Source organism: Gorilla gorilla, chromosome 9, assembly GCF_029281585.2.
Source record: "Gorilla gorilla gorilla isolate KB3781 chromosome 9, NHGRI_mGorGor1-v2.1_pri, whole genome shotgun sequence".
In the NCBI taxonomy this organism is placed as follows: Eukaryota; Metazoa; Chordata; class Mammalia; order Primates; family Hominidae; genus Gorilla; species Gorilla gorilla.
In genome coordinates this window covers 41,804,164-41,822,493 of record NC_073233.2, presented here as the reverse complement: position 1 = coordinate 41,822,493, position 18,330 = coordinate 41,804,164, and the positions used below count along the sequence as shown (strand labels likewise).

General features: G+C 40.5%; 1 protein-coding gene across 2 annotated transcripts in view; it reads left to right on the top strand.

The window, feature by feature from the left end:
* The window catches only part of PAMR1 (peptidase domain containing associated with muscle regeneration 1), a 94,239-nt gene that overhangs the window by 72,018 nt on the left and 3,891 nt on the right, over nt 1-18,330 (top strand). The window contains exons 7-10 of one of the 2 annotated variants that reach the window (XM_004050946.5): nt 1,927-1,977; nt 12,067-12,279; nt 14,068-14,134; nt 17,628-17,860. In XM_004050946.5, the coding sequence (XP_004050994.3) occupies nt 1,927-1,977; nt 12,067-12,279; nt 14,068-14,134; nt 17,628-17,860 (564 nt within the window). The remainder of the gene's footprint in view (nt 1-1,926; nt 1,978-12,066; nt 12,280-14,067; nt 14,135-17,627; nt 17,861-18,330) is intronic. The other variant, XM_004050945.5, reaches the window with a different exon arrangement.

Sequence of the window (18,330 nt, the reverse complement as noted above, 5' to 3'; positions counted from 1 at the left end):
TTCACTTAGTGAAGCAGGACCTTGATGCTCCTTCAGGCCAGAAATGCAAATATTTTAAATTCTCATTTGGCTTTGCACCAAAAAAAAACCCATCCCACTGAAGATAAATGAAACACTCATTAAAAACTCAAATAGGAAAGAATCATAAATCAGTTCAATGGTGAGACACAAAGGTTTCTAAAAAGAGAATGAGTAGGAAAAAAAGATTGTTTTGAAATCTGACCCTGGGGAGGAGCTCTGATGAGGTGCAGATGGCCTATGTACCCACCAGGTAGATGTCTAAACTGGGAGGGCAAGTCTTAGAATTCACATAAAAAGCATCATAGGAGATAGTGTGGCTTTGGGAAGTACAGAAAATAAATGAGAGATAAGGGAGAATAATACCCAGTAGTTGTTTGATGTAGGATGCAATTGAAGGCTTTATTGTGCAGGATTAAAAGATACGAATGTACAGACACCGTGGTTGGCACCCAGAAGTGTGATCAACACCTTGGAATGAGGTATGGAAGGTCGTCGTGGGTAGACATTACCAGGAGCCCAGAAAATGGAGTGGAATATTGCATTGTGTTTGAATAGGCCCAACAATGGGCTTTTGTACTTCCCTGTGGGGTTTTCTTTAAGATATATTTGGGAAATTGGCATTTAAAGGCAGTTGGGTGCTTTGTGAACAAAGGCAAGTAAGGGAAAAGGAAACTGTGCTATTTCAGTTACTTCTCAGAACAAGCCCAACCAGGTAAGTGTTATCCTGCTTTACAGATGAGAAGAGCAAGGCTTGGGGACATTATGTAATTTTTCCAAACCCTAGTTCATTAAGTGGAAGAATGAATATATTTAACCCTTTATCCCTTCCACCCACCAACAAATATTTATTGAACACCTACTATATGCTTGCTCTGGACACTGGGGAACCAAATGATTATCTGAACCCATATCTATCTGATCCTGAAGGCCATTCTTTTTCCATTAGAGTCTAGTGAATAAACTCATTTAAATAATTTCATAGAAAATTATATTACTCTATGATTAGACAAGATATTAAAGAGATTTTTATGGGGTGGTGAGACTATGGGAACACATAAAAATAGGCATGAAAGACTGAATAATGCTGGATTTAGACACTTGGCAGGGAAGACCCAAGCCATTTTGCTTGATAGGTACTTAACCCCAGAAACAACAAAAATAATAACAAAATTTTACGGTCACATTTTCTGATTATAGAACTTTGGAAAAAATTATAAAGAAGCAAAATTTATTTTTAATGTTATAAGCCAGAGATAATAACTGTAATTATTTTAAAGTATGTTCTAGTTTCTCCCCCAACCCTTGGCTGCTTCATATTTAGCTGGCTTTGAACTTTGTGAATCTGTAGGTTGATGTCTTTCACCAGTATGGGAAAAATTTTAGCTATTATTTCTTTGCATATTATTTGTACTCCATTTTCTCTCCCTTCTCTTTCTTGGATGCCAATTACATTTATTTTTTAGCCTTCTCACTCTATCCCCTATGTCCCTTATTTTTTCCCATACATTTTAAATCTTTTTGTCTCTTTTTGCTTCATTCTGAGTTTTTTTAAGCCATCTTTTAGTTTACTAATACTCTTCAGTGGTATCTGATTTGCTATTAAACTTATCCACTGAGCTTTAAATTCTTGCCATTATACTTTTCAGTTCCATGTGTTTCCTTTGTTTTTTTTTTTAAGGTTTCCAGTCTTCTGCTCAATCTTGTTTTATTTCCTCGAACATATTCAGCATAGTTATTTTTGAGTAGTGTTAGATAACAACATTATCTGTATTCTTTATAAATGTGTTTCTATTGTCTGTATTTCTCTTGATTTTCAGTCTTGCCTTCTGTCTTAGTCAGTTTGGGCTGCTGCAAGAGAATACCATAGACTGGGTGACTTAAACAATAAACATTTATTTCTCACAGTTCTGGAGGCTGGGAAGTCCAAGATCAAGGCGTCAGAAGATTCATTGTCTGGTGAGGGCTTGCTTCAGATGCTGACTTCTTACTGTATCCTCATGTGGCAGAAGGAGGGTGGGAGAGCTCTCTGGGTTCTTTTTTACAAAGTCACTAATCTCGTTCATGAGGGCTCCACCCTCATGAACTAATCTACTCCCAAATGCCCCACATCCTAATACCATGATATTGGGTATATTGGAGGGACACACACGTTCAGTACATTGTACCTTCTATTGGATCCTAACTCAGAAGCATCACTTGGCTCTATCCTGATGACATTCTGTAAGCAATAACTTAAAACCAAATAATGGTTCTCATAGTTCTCCATTCTAAGATCTCATCAAGTTAAAGTTGTACCATTGATTTAATTATAGCTTTCCTGGGTTTGTGAGGAAGGAAATACTACATGAAAAGTACACATCACATGTGATTTGATTTCAGAAATGCCAGATTATAAAAGAATACACATCTAAGCATTATGGAAATATAGCTATATTCCTTGGGCAGAGGTGTTTGTATGTCCTGATTCAGTTTCTCTTTAAGTCTTCTTTTAAAGTCTGTTTAGTGAAAGAAACAAAGGATCTAAATTGTTCTCAATCTCTGTTACTTTCAAGGGCTCAAAAACTCTCTAAAGTTTCTGCTAGTTAAATCCACATTAAATATAGTAGAGCTATGAGCCATTAGAACCCTGCATTTGGAAAGTAACAGAGTGGGAGCCTAGTGGACCATGAAAGCACTTCCTTCCAAGGGCAGAAAAACCCAACTGTCAGGCTTACCTGTCAAAGCCAACAATAGAAAGGATTTCTTATCCTCTGCTGAGGCAGATGTGGCTAGAATACAGTTCATTTTCTCTCAGTATTCCAAGACTGGTCTTAAATATCACTCAATCTTTCTTGGCCATGAGCTCTAGCTAGCAATGGTCAAAATCGATGGGGAGCTCCACTTAAATTACACAAATTATAGCCCTTTAATAGGCTAATTGGCTGCAGATTCACATGCCTGCTAGAAGTAGGCAGCCCTTGGGGGCTGTGAAGAATAGGGCTCTCTTCTAAGCAAAGACACTTTTCAACTCCAGTTGATTATTGCTATATGGGAATACAGGCCCAGGGTTTCAGATCTGAATTATGTTAGAAACGAATAATATAGATTTTTAAATGAAATCTCCCAATTTTTATGTCTGCAACGAACTCCATTTTATAAAACTTTCAAGCATAACATATTATGTTTTTGAGACAATTTCAGTCTGTGGGCCCCAGTGGGTGCTTACTAAGCTCAATTTTCAGAAAGAATGAATCTGTGCTATTAGAAGCTACCACCATCAGTGAAGCAACATGGACTGCTTTATCTGCCTTTTCCTCCCACATCATGGAGGCGTTTCTGAAAATGTAAGCACTGGAGTTTTGTGAGTCCACTTGAAGCATCAAGAAACCCATTACCCTTTTTATACCATCACAGTATTTTTAAACAGCTTACTCAGTGGGGTCCCTTTTTTATACTTATTAATAAAATGGGGGCTTTGGATTCATTTGCCAGAAAAAATGCTGATATTACGTAGTCTAAAGGCATACAGAGTGTCATTGAGATTAACTTACACATAGTCTATGGATGGTCTTAGAGAGGACAAACCGGTGATTTGGCTAATTGTTGCAGCCTTGCCAAGTTGCACATAGGAAAGTTATTTATTTTTAATTCTCAAATATTTTAGAGGTGTTATCTGAATAGAGATTTTTTTTTCTTTTGCCTGGAGGCAGCCAAGTAAGTTTCTTGGAAGGCAATTGGGACAGTTACAGGAAAGAAAGCATATCAAATGCACAATTGTGGGGGCCAAGATGGCTGATTAGAAGCAGCTCTAGCCTGTGGCTCCCACTGAGAAAAATGAAAACGGCAAGTGAATCCTGCACTTTCAGTTGAGGTATCTAGGTTCTCTCATTGAGACTGACTAGGTGGTTGTCATGACCCATGGAAAGCAAGGAAAAGCAGAGTGGAGTGATGGCCCAGCCGGGAGCTGCATGGAGTAAGGCAAACTCCCACCCCAGCCAAAGGAGGCGGTGAGTGATGTGCTACCCTGCCAGGGAAACCACAATTTTGCCATGGATCTGTGCATCCCACGGATGAGGAGATCCCCTTGTGAGCCCATGCCACCAGGGCCTTTGGTCTCAAGCACAGAGCTGTGCAGTCTCTCGGAGGCTGCTTGGGTTGTGGCCAGTGGCAGCAGGCTGGAGACTGCCTAAGAGGACCAAGTTCCCAGGGGGAGGGGAGGCAGCCATCACTGCGGTTTCAGTTGGCCATTTTCCCCCACTGGTCCAGAAAGATCAGACGGTTTGGACAGAGAAGAATTCCTCACAGTGCAGCACAGTGGCTGTGGCAGATTGTGGCCAGACTGCTTCTTTAGGTGGGACCTGGATCCATTCCTCCTCACTGGGTGGCACCTCCCTTCAGGAATTCCAGCAACTCCAGCCAGGGGTTTACGGACAGAACCCCAATCTTCCTGGGACAGAGCCCCTGTGGGGAGGCGGTCATGATCTCTTGTTCAACACACTTAGTCTTTCCTGCTTGCTGGCTCTGAGGTGGCTGGTAGTCCAGACGAGTGGGATTTCCCCCAGTGCAGTGCACCTGCTCTGCCAAGGGGCAGCCAGATTGCTTCATTAAGCAGGTCCCTGATCATGCCTCCTGACTGGGTGGAACCTCCCAACAAGGGTGGCCAGACACCTCATACAGGAGAGTTCCAGCTGGCATCAGTTTGGTGCCCCTGTGGGATGGAGCTCCTGGAGGAAGGAGCAGGCAGCCATCTTTGCTTTGCTGCAGCCTCCACTGGTGATATCTCCAGATGTGGGAGGGACCCAGGTGAATAGAGTCTGGAGTGGACCTCCAGCAAACTGCAGCAGTCCTGCAGAAGAGGGGCCTGGCTGTTAAAAGAAAGACAGAAAGCAAGAACAACATCAACAAAAAAGACCCCACAAAAATCTCATCCAAAGGTCAGAAGCCTCAAAGATTGAAGGTAGATAAACCCATGAAGATGAGAAAAAATCAACATAAAAGTGCTGAAAATTAAAAAAGCCAGAGCGTCTCTTCTTTTCCAAATGATTGCAACACCTCTCCAGCAATGGCACAGAACTGGGCTGAGGCTGAGATGGATTAATTGACAGAAGTAGGCTTCAAAAGGTAAGTAATAATGAACTTTGCTGAGCTAAAGGAGTAAGTTCTAACCCAATGCAAAGAAGCTAAGAATCATGATAAAAACACTACAGGAGCTGTTAACCAGAATAATCAGTCTAGAGAGGAATATAAATGACCTGATGGAGCTGAAAAACACAGCATAAGAACCTCACAATGCAACCACAAGTATCAATAGCTGAATAGACAAAATGGAGGAGAGAATCTCAGAACATTAAAACTATCCTGCTGAAATAAGACAGGCAGACAAGATTAGAGAAAAAAAAAATGAAAAGGAATGAACCAAACCTCTGAGAACTATGGGATTATGTAAAAAGACCAAACCTGATTGGGGTACCTGAAAGAGACAGGGAGAATGGAACCATGCTAGAAAACATACTTCAGGATGTCATCTAGGAGAACTTCCCCAACCTAGAAAGACAAGCTAACATTCAAATTCAGGAAATCCAGAGAACCCCAGCAAGATATTCCATAAGAATGTCAACTCCAAGACACATAATCCTCAGATTTTCCAAGGTTGAAATGAAGGAAAAAATGTTAAGGGCAGCCAGAGAGAAAGGTAAGGTCACCTGCAAAGGGAATGCCATCAAACTAACAGTCGATATCTCAGGAGAAACCTACAAGCCAGAAGAGATTAGGGGCCAATATTTAACATTCTTAAAGAAAAGAATTTCCAACCCAGAATTTCATATCTGGCAAACTAAGCTTCATAAGTGAAGGAGAAATAAAATCCCTTTCAGACAAGCAATTGCTGAGGGAATTTGTCACCACAAGGCCTGCCTTGCAAGAGCTCCTGAAGGAAGCACTGAATAGTGAAAGGAAAAACTGTCACCAGCCACTACAAAAATACACTGAAGTAGACAGACCAAGGCACTATGAAACAACTACATTAACAAGTCTGCAAAATAACCAGCGAGCATCACGATGACAGGATCAAATTTACACATAATGATATTAACCTTAAATGTAAATAGGCTAAATGCCCCAATTAAAAGACACAGAATGGCAAGCTGGATAAAGAGTGAAGACCCATTGGTGTGCTGTGTTCAAGAGACCCGTCTCACATGCAAAGACACACAAAGGCTCAGAATAAAGGGATGGAGGAAGGCCAGGTGTGGTGGCTCATGCCTGTAACCCCAGGACTTTGGGAGGCCAAGGCGGGCAGGTTATGAGGTCAGGAGATCGAGACCATCCTGGCTAACACGGCGAAACCCTGTCTCCACTAAAAAATAGAAAAAAATTAGCCGGGCGTGGTAGCAGCTGGCTGTAGTCCCAGCTACTCGGGAGGCTGAGGCAGGAGAATGGCATGAACCTGGGAGGCGGAGCTTGCAGTGAGCCGAGATCACACCACTGCACTCCAGCCTGGGCGACAGAGCGAGACTCCATCTCAAAAAAAAAAAAGCGGGGGGGGGATTGAGGAAAAATTACCAAGCAAATAGAAAGCAGAAAAAAGCAGGGGCTGCAATGCTAGTTTCTGACAAAACAGACTTTAAACCAACAATATCAAAAAAGATAAAGAAGGGCATTACATAATCATAAAGGGTTCAATTAAGCAAGAAGAGCTTACTATCCTAAACATATATGCACCCAATACAGGAACACTCAGATTCATAAAACAGGTTCTTAGAGACCTAAAAAGAGACTTAGACTCCCATACAAAAACAAGTGGGAGACTTTAACACCCCATTGTCAATATTAGATCATCAAGACAGAAAATTAACAAAGATATTCAGGACTTGAACTCAGCTCTGGACCAAGTGGACCTGATAGATATCTGCAGAACTCTCCACCCAAAAACAAAAGAATAAACATTCTTCTTGGTGCCACATAGCACTTACTCTGAAATTGATCATATAATTGGAAGTAAAACACTTCTCAGCAAATGCAAAAGGACTGAAATAATAACAAACTGTCTCCCAGACCACAGCACAATTAAATTAGAATGCAAGATTAAGAAACTCACTCAACCACACAATTATATGGAAATTGAACAACCTGCTCCTGAACGACTCCTGGGTAAATAATGAAATTAAGGCGGAAATCAAGAAGTTCTTTGAAACCAATGAGAACAAACAGACAACATACCGGAATCACTGGGATGCAGCTAAAGCAATGTTACAAGGAAAATTTATAGCACTAAATGCCCACATCAAAAAGCTACACAGATCTCAAATTGGTATCCTAGCATCACAACTAAAATAACTAGAGAACTAAGAACAAACAAACTCCAAAGCTAGCAGAAGACAAGAAATAACCAAGATCAGAGCAGAACTGAAGGAGATAGAGACACAAAAAATCTTTCCAAAAATCAACGAATCCAGGAGCTGGTTTTTTGAATAAAAATTAATAAAATACATAGCTAGCTAGATTAATAAAGAAGAAAAGAGAGACTAATTAAAGAATCAAATAGACACAATATAAAATAATAAAGGGGATATCACCACTAACCCCACAGAAATGCAAACAATTATCGGAGAATGCTATAAACACCTCTATGCAAATAAACTAGAAAATCTAGGATAAATGGATAAATTCCTGGACACATACACCCTCCCAGGACTGAACCAGGAAGAATTTGAATCCCTGAATAGACCAATAACTAGTTCTGAAATTGAGGTAGTAATTAATAGCCTACCAATCAAAAGAAGCCCAGGACCAGATGGATTTATGGCTGAATTTTACCAGAGGTACAGAGAGGATCTGGTACCATTTCTTCTGAAACTATTCAAAAGAATGGAAAAGGAGGGACTTCTCTCTAACTTATTTTATGAGGCCAGCATCATCCTGATAACAAAACCTGTCAGAGATGCAACAAAAAAAACAAAACTTCAGGCCAATATCCCTGATAAACATCAATGCAAAAATCCTCAATAAAATACTGGCAAACCAAATCCAGCAGCACATCAAAAAGCTTATCCACCACGATCAAGTTGGCTTTATCCTCAGGATGCAAGGCTGGTTCAACATGTGCAAATCAATAAACATAATTCATCACATAAACAGAACTAAAGATGAAAAAACATGATTATCTAAATAGACACAGAAAAGCCTTTGATAAAATTCAACATCCCTTCATGTTAAAAACTCTCAATAAACTAGGTAAAGAAGGAACATACCTCAAAATAAGAGCCATTTATGACAAACCCACAGCCAATATCATACTGAATGGACAAAAGCTGGAAGCATTCCCATCGAAAACTGGCACAAGAAAAGGATGCCCTCTCTCATCACTCCTATTCAACAAAGTACTGGAAGTTCGGGCCAGGGCAATCAGGCAAGAGAAAGAAATAAAGTGTATTCAGACAGGAAGAGAGGAAGTCAAATTTTCTTTGTTTGTGAATGGCATGATCCTATATCTAGAAAACCCCATCGTCTCAGACCAAAAGCTTCTTAAGCTGATAAGCAACTTCAGCAAAGTCTTAGGACACAAAATCAATATACAAAAATCAGAAGCATTCCTATACATCAACAACAGACAGGCAGAGAGTCAAATCATGAATGAACTCCCAGTCACAATTGCCACAAAGAGAATAAAATACCTAGGAATACAGCTGACAAGGGAAGTGAAAGATCTCTTCAAGGAGAACTACAAACCACTGCTCAAGGAAATCAGAGAGGACACAAACAAATGGAAAAACATTCCACGCTCATGGATAGGAAAAATCAATATTGTGAAAATGGCCATACTGCCCAAAGTAATTTATAGATTCAATGATATTCCCATCAAACTAGCATTGACATTCTTCACAGAATTAGAAAAAACTATTTTAAAATTCACAAGGAAACAAAAAACAGCCCATATAGTCAAGACAATCCTAAGCAAAAAGAATGAAGCTGAAGGCATCACACTAACCAACTTCAAACTATATAAGGCTACAGTAACCAAAACAGCATGGTACTGGTATAAAAACAGACACATAGACCAATGGAACAGAACAGAGACCTCAGAAATAAGACCACACATCTACAACCATCTGATCTTCGACAAACCTGACAAAAACAAGCAATGAGGAAAGGATTCCCTGTTTAATACATGGTACTGGGAGAACTGGCTAGGCATATGCAGAAAATTGAACCTGGACCCATTCCTTACACTTTATACAAAAATTAACTCAAGATGGAAGAATGACTGAAATGTAAAATCCAAAACTATAAAAACCCTAGAAGAAAATCTAGGCAATACCATACAACATAGGCACAGGCAAAGATTTCATGACAAAAACGTCAAAAGCAATTGAAACAAAAACAAAAATTGACAAACTGGATCTAATTAAACTACAGAGCTTCTGCACAGCAAAATAAACTATCATCAGAGTGAACATACAACCTACAGAATGGGAGAAAATTTTTGGAACCTATCCAACTGACAAAGGTCTAATATCCAGAGTCTACAAGGAAATTAAACAACTTTACAAGAAAAAAAAAATCCCATTAAAAAGGGGGCCAAGGACATGAACAGACACTTCTCAAAGGTACTGGTTTTGTACCAGTACCATGCTGTTTTGGTTACTATAACCTCATAGTATAATTTGAAGTCAGTTAGCATGATGCCTCCAGCTTTGTTCTTTTTGCTTAGGATTGTCTTGGCTATATGGGGTCTTTTTGCTTCCTTATGAATTTTAAAGACATTTATGCAGCCAACAAACATTTGAAAAAAGCTTAACATCACTGATCATTAGAGAAATGTAAATAACCACAACGAGATACTATCTCATGCCAGTCGCAATGGCGAGTATTTAAAAGTCAAGAAACAACAGATGCTGCCAAGGCTGTGGAGAAATAGGAACACTTTTACACTGCTGGTGGAATGTAAATTATTTCAAGGTGATTGAACGAATTTGGTGATTCTTCAAAGATCTAGCACCAGAAATACCATTTGACCCAGCAATCCCATTACTGGGTATATACCCAAAGGAATATAAATCTATTATAAAGATACGTGCACATGTATGTTCATTGCATCACTGGTCACAATAGCAAAGACATGGAATCAACCCAAATGACCATCAATGATAGACTGGATAAAGAAAATGTGGTACATAATACACCATGGAATACTATGCAGCCATAAAAAGGAACAAAATCATATCCATTGCAGGGACATGGATGAAGCTAGAAGCCATTATCCTCAGCAAATTAATGCAGGAACAGAAAACGAAACACTGGATCTCACTCATAAGTGGGAGCTGAATGATGAGAACACATGGACACAGGCAGGGGAATAACACACACTGGGGCCTGTCAGGGGGTTGTGAGGGGAGGGAGAGCATCAGGATAAATAGCTAATGCATGTGGGGCTTAATACCTAGGTGATGGATTGACAGGTGCAGCAAATCACCATGGCACACGTTTACCTATGTAAGAAACCTGAACATCCTGCACCTGTATCCGGAACTTAAAATAAAATAAAAATAAAAAGAAGCAAGGAAAAAAAAAAAAGCACAGTTGCATTGCACAGAGACTGTTTTATAGGGATGAGCCTGTCTGTATCTTAGAATAAATGATTTTAAGGAAACCAGGGAGTCTACTAGAAGAGGAGACAGAAAAGGTGGCAAGGGTTGAAAACTACTGGATATTATGATCAATGCCTGTGTGACAGGATCAATTGTACCCCAAAGCTCAGCATAATGCAATATACTCAGGTAATAATTCTGCACATGTACACCCTGAATCTAAAATAAAAGTTGAAATTATTTATATTAAAAAAAAGAAACTAAGGTCAGTTGTGGTGGCTTACACCTGTGATCCCAGCACTTTGGGAGGCCAAGGTGGGAGGACAGCTTGAGCTTAGGAGTTCAAGACCAACCTGGGCAACATGGTGAAACCCCATCTCTACTAAAAATACAAAAATTAGCTGGTGTGTGCCTGTGGTCCCAGCTACTCAGTAGCCTAAGGTGGGAGGATCACTTGAGCCCAGGGGATGGAGTTTGCAGTGAGCCGAGATTGCACCACTGTACTCCAGCCTGGGTGACGGAGTGAGACCATGTCTCAAAATAAATTAAAAAAAAAAAGAAAAAGAAAAAGAAAAAAAAAGAAAGAAAAAAGAAAGTAGGGAGGCTGATAGGCTGATAGAGTGATTGGTACCCAAATCAAGTAGTCGAAGTTTGAATTCTATGGGAGCTCGGCTTCCTTAGGCAAGTCATATTCAGTAGTGTCATAATCTATTTGAGAGAAATATGTTACCTATCTGATAGAATATTTCCAGAATATATCTAAAAATCCTGTTTAGTGCTCAGAATAGCTGCTGATGCCATTTCTACTTTAATAGCCATTCAACAGGACTCAAAGAATAGAAATACCTCTGTAATGAATATCAAATACTTAGATGAAAAGTTATATTTGGAGATCAAGGGAAATTTATTGTATCTCTACAATTATATTGTTCTGTAGTATTTTTAACTATAACTTTCAATACACTTATTTTCCTAGAGATTAAATATAAAATCTAAATTCACTTTATGTATGTACTCTTATTTCTAAGCAGCTCTACTTTCTGGGTACAATACAAATAGGAAATGGAATAGTTTTTAATTGCCCAAGCTTTAAAGAATGAAGGAGATAATACAACAACACTGAAAAACAATAATCCTTGTATACCGATAATAAAATTTAGGTGAGATATTTGTTTTACTCAGGGCTGCCTAGTTCCTACAGTTTGAGAAAGAAATGGACAAGATGATATAAGAGCCAGATTTGGCATCAAGTTTATTTATATATAGAGTGAGATTTTTCAGTTTAAGAATAAATTATGAAAACAGGGGAAATACATATCTAGTACGTGAATTTTCTATTATGAGATTTATTTTGGTAATTCTTTTGAGCACCAGATCCTATATCATTGTATTTTTAGTTCAATGAAACATGAAAGATTCTGTTCTAAAATGGAATAACTCAGAATTTTAACAATTCTCCTTTTCTTTTACTTTCTTTTAGTCCTTGAAGAAAGAAACTGCTCAGACCCTGGGGGCCCAGTCAATGGGTACCAGAAAATAACAGGGGGCCCTGGGCTTATCAATGGACGCCATGCTAAAATTGGCACCGTGGTGTCTTTCTTTTGTAACAACTCCTATGTTCTTAGTGGCAATGAGAAAAGAACTTGCCAGCAGAATGGAGAGTGGTCAGGGAAACAGCCCATCTGCATAAAAGGTAACTTACAATTGTTTCTGAAGTCTACAGACATTGATGAAGTTGCTAGACTTTTTGGTAGCTCCTTTGCATGTTTTTAAGCCCCTGGAAAAATGCCTTTCTCTCTTAAGTCCTTTCTGAAACCATATATCTCTGAGGTTGGAAACCATCCTAAAAACATTTGCTTCTTTTTTTTTTTTGACCTCAAGAGGACCTGCTTTCCCTAATCACAACACCTTCAGGTGATCAAGAAGAGGAATGTAGTTATCAGAGCAGTTTAGGAAAGATGATAGGGCTGAGTTTAATATATGCAAATCCAAGTATAGAACTGAGGCAATGTATAAGCATTTACATACCTCCACTTATCTACTTTCTATGCAATATTAAGTTGATGTGAGAAATAAAAGAACAAAATAGACACATCATCCCTGCCAGCCTATGGAGGGGGAGGATTGAAGATGTTAAGATGTTTAAAAACAAAGACAGAGAGTAAACCCTTGTACATTCAAGGGATAGTTATAGGAAGAGATGAGCGGTGTAAGTTCTGCAAAAGGAGAGATCAGCATTCCTGAAATAGGGACAATTGCATGAATCCAGTAGGACTGGAGCCAGTCTGGAAAGCTGGAGAGGATTTGTAGATGTGAAGAGGAGTTGGGGTGGTATTCCAAATGGAAGACAGCAGAAAAGAAAAGAGGTGTAGGCAGAAGTGAAGTTATCATGGTAAACTCAAAGTGAGGCAATCTGGGAATCAAGGGGTAAACTTAAATATGTAGGTTGGACAGAAAAGTGGAATATTGTATAGAGAAGTTTGAACCTTCCCCATTGGCAGTGGGGATGCATAGTTTCTCACTGAATTGATTCACTAGTTGCTTCAGGTTAACAGCCTCTCTATTTGGGGGCAGGCCACAATGATCTGGCTGTTTACTGGGAAGAAAACATGTCCTTGTCCTAGATTATCCGGATAATTGTCTTAATCCTCCACTTTGCCTTCTGGGTGTTTGTCAACAACCTGAATCATGGGAAAAGGAATGAAAGGGAATGGTTTGTGAAAGGAATAAATCACTTTAGACTTTAGCCAGAAGCGACCTTCATCCCCACCAGCACAAATTCTGATTTTTATTTCATTAAGTATGGGAACGGTGTCACATATGTCCTTGGAGATTTTTGTCCAGTCTTCTCTTACAAATTAATACAACCAAAGTTCTCTAAGTTGCTAATTAGATGAATGTTGGCTGCCTGATTGGGAAAGTGAGATGGGAAGGATTCCTTTTCATTCGTGAAGAAAGAGAGACTTCAACAAAATTAAACTGGGCTTTGAATTGCCCTCAAGTGATTGTTAGGGGCCTTAACAGCAGAGAAAGAACACGGAGGAATCAGTTTTCCAAGACTTATCTATGGTTGACACTGCTGTCTGGTGTCAAAAGAGAACCTTCTAATTCCCCATGTGGGCTATGTTTTAGAACCTTCACTTTGACTTTTATTCCATTTTGATCAAGTTTGCTAATTACATTCACATGAACAGATGATCCTAATCTATGATGCCATTGTCCCAAATCACTCAGGTGGGGCAGCCTTTCAGAGGCATCTGCTCTTCTTGGATTCTTCAGAGGGTGCTGTCAATCAAGATGAAATGCACCAAGCTCTTTTGTAAAGTGAGATGTTCAAGCTTGGCTGACATGTCTTGCCTCTGAGAGCCTGGGGAATGGGCACCTGGTGTCCAGAAGTGGGGGTCAGGTATGAATCTGAACTGAATGATGTGAACAGTGAATATGGAAAAGGATCATGCAGCATTGTCTTTTTTATTTCTAGCCTGCCGAGAACCAAAGATTTCAGACCTGGTGAGAAGGAGAGTTCTTCCAATGCAGGTTCAGTCAAGGTGAGGTCAAAACACCTGCACTCTGCCCTGAAGGCTAATGAGTATTTCCCCTTCCATTCCCCTTCCCACTTGTGTTTGGCCAAAGATAGTCAGTTTGAGGTTTCTTAGGGACATTTACTGCTAACTGGTCATGAAATAATAGGGCTTGTTAGATGGAGGCTTATTAGCCAGCTGCCTTTAGCCAAGAGGTAGCAACTGTTGGAAGATGTACAAATTTCACTGGATCGTGGGAAAGTACATGACTGGTGGAAAGCAAGACTTTCAGATGATCTTTGAGAAAATGGACTTGAATCCTTGAGTCTTCCTGAAATTATGTACTTGTATGGCAGCTTTTAGGAAGGTGACATTTCTGTTAAACACAGTCAGCTATAATTTAGGAAGATATGCTTGGACATAACCAGTGAGATGAGGCAGGCTGGGGGAGCCCAAGAACTAGAGACTAATAACCAGCCATGCAGAAGGATGTGAGCCCTCTGGTATGCTCAACCTTCCTTCTGGGAAGACAAAGGTGGGGTCCACCTGGTGGGGAGGGAGTAGCCCCTTTCTACTCATTTCTTCTACATTCTCTTCCTCACTCTCTCCACTCAGCTACATGGGCCTCCTTGATTTTCCTCTATCACTCCAAGCACAGTTCTGCTTTGGAAACTACACTGTGGCTCCTTCTGTCTGGAGCCTGCTTCCACAAGGTCTCAGGCTTATTGCCTCACTTCCTTCAGTTCTCTGCTCAGTTTTTGCCTAACAGAGAGAGATCTTCCCTAAATATCCTTTTAAAGATAGCAATCCTATCTTCACCCTGACTGTCTAGTGGACCCCTTTACCCAGAATTCTCTAGCCTGTAGTCTGTTTCTGTTTTTATCTTAGCATCTCTCTCCACCTGTTGTCTTACATATTTTTAAGGGTTTATTTGTTCAATTTCTGTCAACCTCACCCTCCCCAAAATGTGAAAGTTACACGTGCAGGAACATTATCTGTTTTGTTCATGCTGAAAGTTCTAGTACCTAAAACAGTACCTGCCACATAGTAGGCACTCAGTAAGTATTTATCGAATGAATGAATTGGATTGACAAACAAAGGTTCAAGACCTGAGTCTGCCTCTGTCTTTAGTGCTGGGTATTCTTGGGCAAGTTCCTAAACCTGCTGAGCCTTAGTTTTTTCTTTTGAAAAGTAGTTATAATCATAGCAATCTGTCTCTGGGGATTGTTTCAAGGATTATATGCAACCCTAATAGCTAACATTTATTGCATGTTTGCTCTGTGTCGGTTGCTCTTCTGAGTATTTTCATGCATTAGTTCATTTAATCCTCACTATAACATCTGAGGTAGGTATTTTTGTTATCACCATTTTATTACAGATTTTATTACCATTTATATTACAGAGGGGTAAACTGAAGCTCAGAGAAGTTAAGTAACTTGTCCAACATCACGTTGCTAGAGTGGCAAAGCCAGGATGTAAATTCAGTATCTGGCTTCCTGGTCTGCTCCCGTATGCACTATACTTTGAGTCTTATGTAAAGGCTGTAGCAAAGTACCTTGCACGCATAATTCATCGGACAGTGATTTCTCACCTATTGTTAGAAATAGTAACAGTGAATTCCGGTGACTGAAATTGACTACAGCTAAGTTCCCTGGAATATTCATAAGTCAGAATATCCATCAGTCTTTCACCCCTCCTCAGGCTGTCTCCTTCCATTTTTGTCTTTTTCCTTTCAGGGGCAAGGCATTTCCTTGGAAACGGTGGCAGTGAAATTCAAATTCTGCCCTCTTTCCTGATCTGTGTGATTTCCCTGGGCTGGACTCTCCACTAAGTAGGATCAACCTGTTCTTCCCAAAGACACATGCTGTAGACGGGCCCCTGCACTATTCAAAAAGACTACTGGGCTTCCTATTTTTAAAGCAATATTAATGGGAGGTTAGGTGGCAAAGTGCCGGGTTTCTCAAGTAAATGAAAAAGCAAGGCTGAAACTTGGTTTTAAGTATCTGTTGGGAAGACAGGCAGCTGAAGTGGAGGGTATCCCTATCTCCAGCAGCCACCTCCTCATCCAGAAGCCCCCAACGACAGTGTAGACCTTCCATAGCCAAGGGAGGAGTTTGTTTGCAAGTTCAGGAGCTCCCTGAGCTACAGACCTCATTATAAACATGAGCTAAAGATTCGTTGAATGAAACCAAGAGGATTGGAATATTTGCTCTGAGCCAAGCACTGTATATGAAATAGATTTCTTGTGGCGATATGTTGGTATTGGGGGGACACCAGGGTGGAAATTGTGACTGGTAAGCACTGCCTTGGGTACCAAGTTTCTTTACTGCGTGCCTGTGCGTACTTCCACTTGCCTCTCTGCACTTCCTTTGTCCATTCATTAAACAGGGATGAAAACATAGATTCCTAAAGGACTTTCAACTTTTCAGGTGAGAGTCATTAGGTGCCAACATAAAATGAACACAACCTGCAGAGTGTGTGCACATCTTCCCCAAGAATCCCTGAGTGGTCTCTGAGGGCTCCAACTTCAGGGCTCATTTAATATCCCCTTTTCCCATTTATACACAATGCTTCATATTTCTCCCGGTCAATGCGCCCTGAGAGAAAGTTCTATTCTCTGAGGTGTACTAATTACACCTGCTAATTGCTAAATCAAGCTGCTGTATCAACACAGTTTAGTTTGAGTCAATTCCTAATATTGCCCCATTATGATAATGTTTGGAGGAAAAAAAAGTCTACATTTCTCTCATTCAAATTAACTCCCTTTTTTGTTTAATGTTGCAATTAATTTCTTTGTGTGTGCATGTATAATGTACCTTTGGATAGCAGCTATTATGCCAGGTATTATTCTCTTTGGTTAAAATCTTAAGCAGTTGGAATCATGCCAGTAATAGACATGGAGACATAAAATGAAGATTGAAGTATACAAGAGAATTTGCTCAGTGGGAGGGGCAAAGTGTGTGTGTGTGTGTGTGTGTGTGTGTGTGTGTGTGACAGACAGAGAGAGAGAGAGAGAAACAGAGAGACAGAAAGAGAGAAACAGAGAGACACAGAATGAGATAGCCATTTTTGGCTGGGTGGCATAGCTCACACCTGTAATCCCAGCACTTTGGGAGGCCAAGGTGAGTGGATTGCTTGAGCCCAGGAGTTCAAGATCTGCCTGGACAACATGATGAAAACCCATCTCTACTACAAATACAAAAATTAGCTGGGCGTGGTGTTGCATATCTGTAATCCCAGCTATTCAGGAGGCTGAGGCACAAGAATTGCTTGAACCCAGGAGGTGGAGGTTGCAGTGAGCCAAGATCGCATCACTGCACTCCATCCTGGAGTGAGGGACAGAGGGAGACCCTGCCTCAAAAGACAGACAGACAGAGAGAGAGATAGAGAGAGACAGAGACAGAGATTTTTTCTGTTTCTGTAACCAAATATCTACATGGGACATGGCATGAATGCTAAAGAGGCCACAGTGACTTTCTCTCACCCTGCTCTTTCTCTGGGCCCATGTTTCCTGACCCAGGGAGACACCATTACACCAGCTATACTCAGCGGCCTTCAGCAAGCAGAAACTGCAGAGTGCCCCTACCAAGAAGCCAGCCCTTCCTTTTGGAGATCTGCCCATGGGATACCAACATCTGCATACCCAGCTCCAGTATGAGTGCATCTCACCCTTCTACCGCCGCCTGGGCAGCAGCAGGAGGACATGTCTGAGGACTGGGAAGTGGAGTGGGCGGGCACCATCCTGCATCCCTAGTGAGTCAAGGCTCATTCTTGGGCTTGAGCATGCTCAATCTTTCATGACTGCCTGAGAAAAACCATTAACCCTACTTTTTGGGAAAGCATCTCCAGTGCTTTCTCTAGTTTGGTGATATCTGAAATTCCATAGTTAGAGCTTTTTTTTTTTCCTTTGGCTTAACCTTACTACCCAGGAGAAATTGACTCACTAAATCTTAGAGGCATACGTTCTTGGGTGATTCTATCATATTTACTTGGAAAAAATTGTCATTAAGTCACCAAGTGGGGAAAGGGGTTAAAGGTGCCAGAGGGCCTCAAGTTATATAATCTTGGCTACCCTGTTTAAGCCCCAATTTTTACACTCATCACCCAGTGATACTAATTAGGTACTTGTTATTAAGCAATGAGGTATTAGATTGGGCACCGGTGGCTCATGCCTGTAATCTCAGCACTTTAGGAGCCCAAGGTGGGCGGGTCATTTGAGGTCA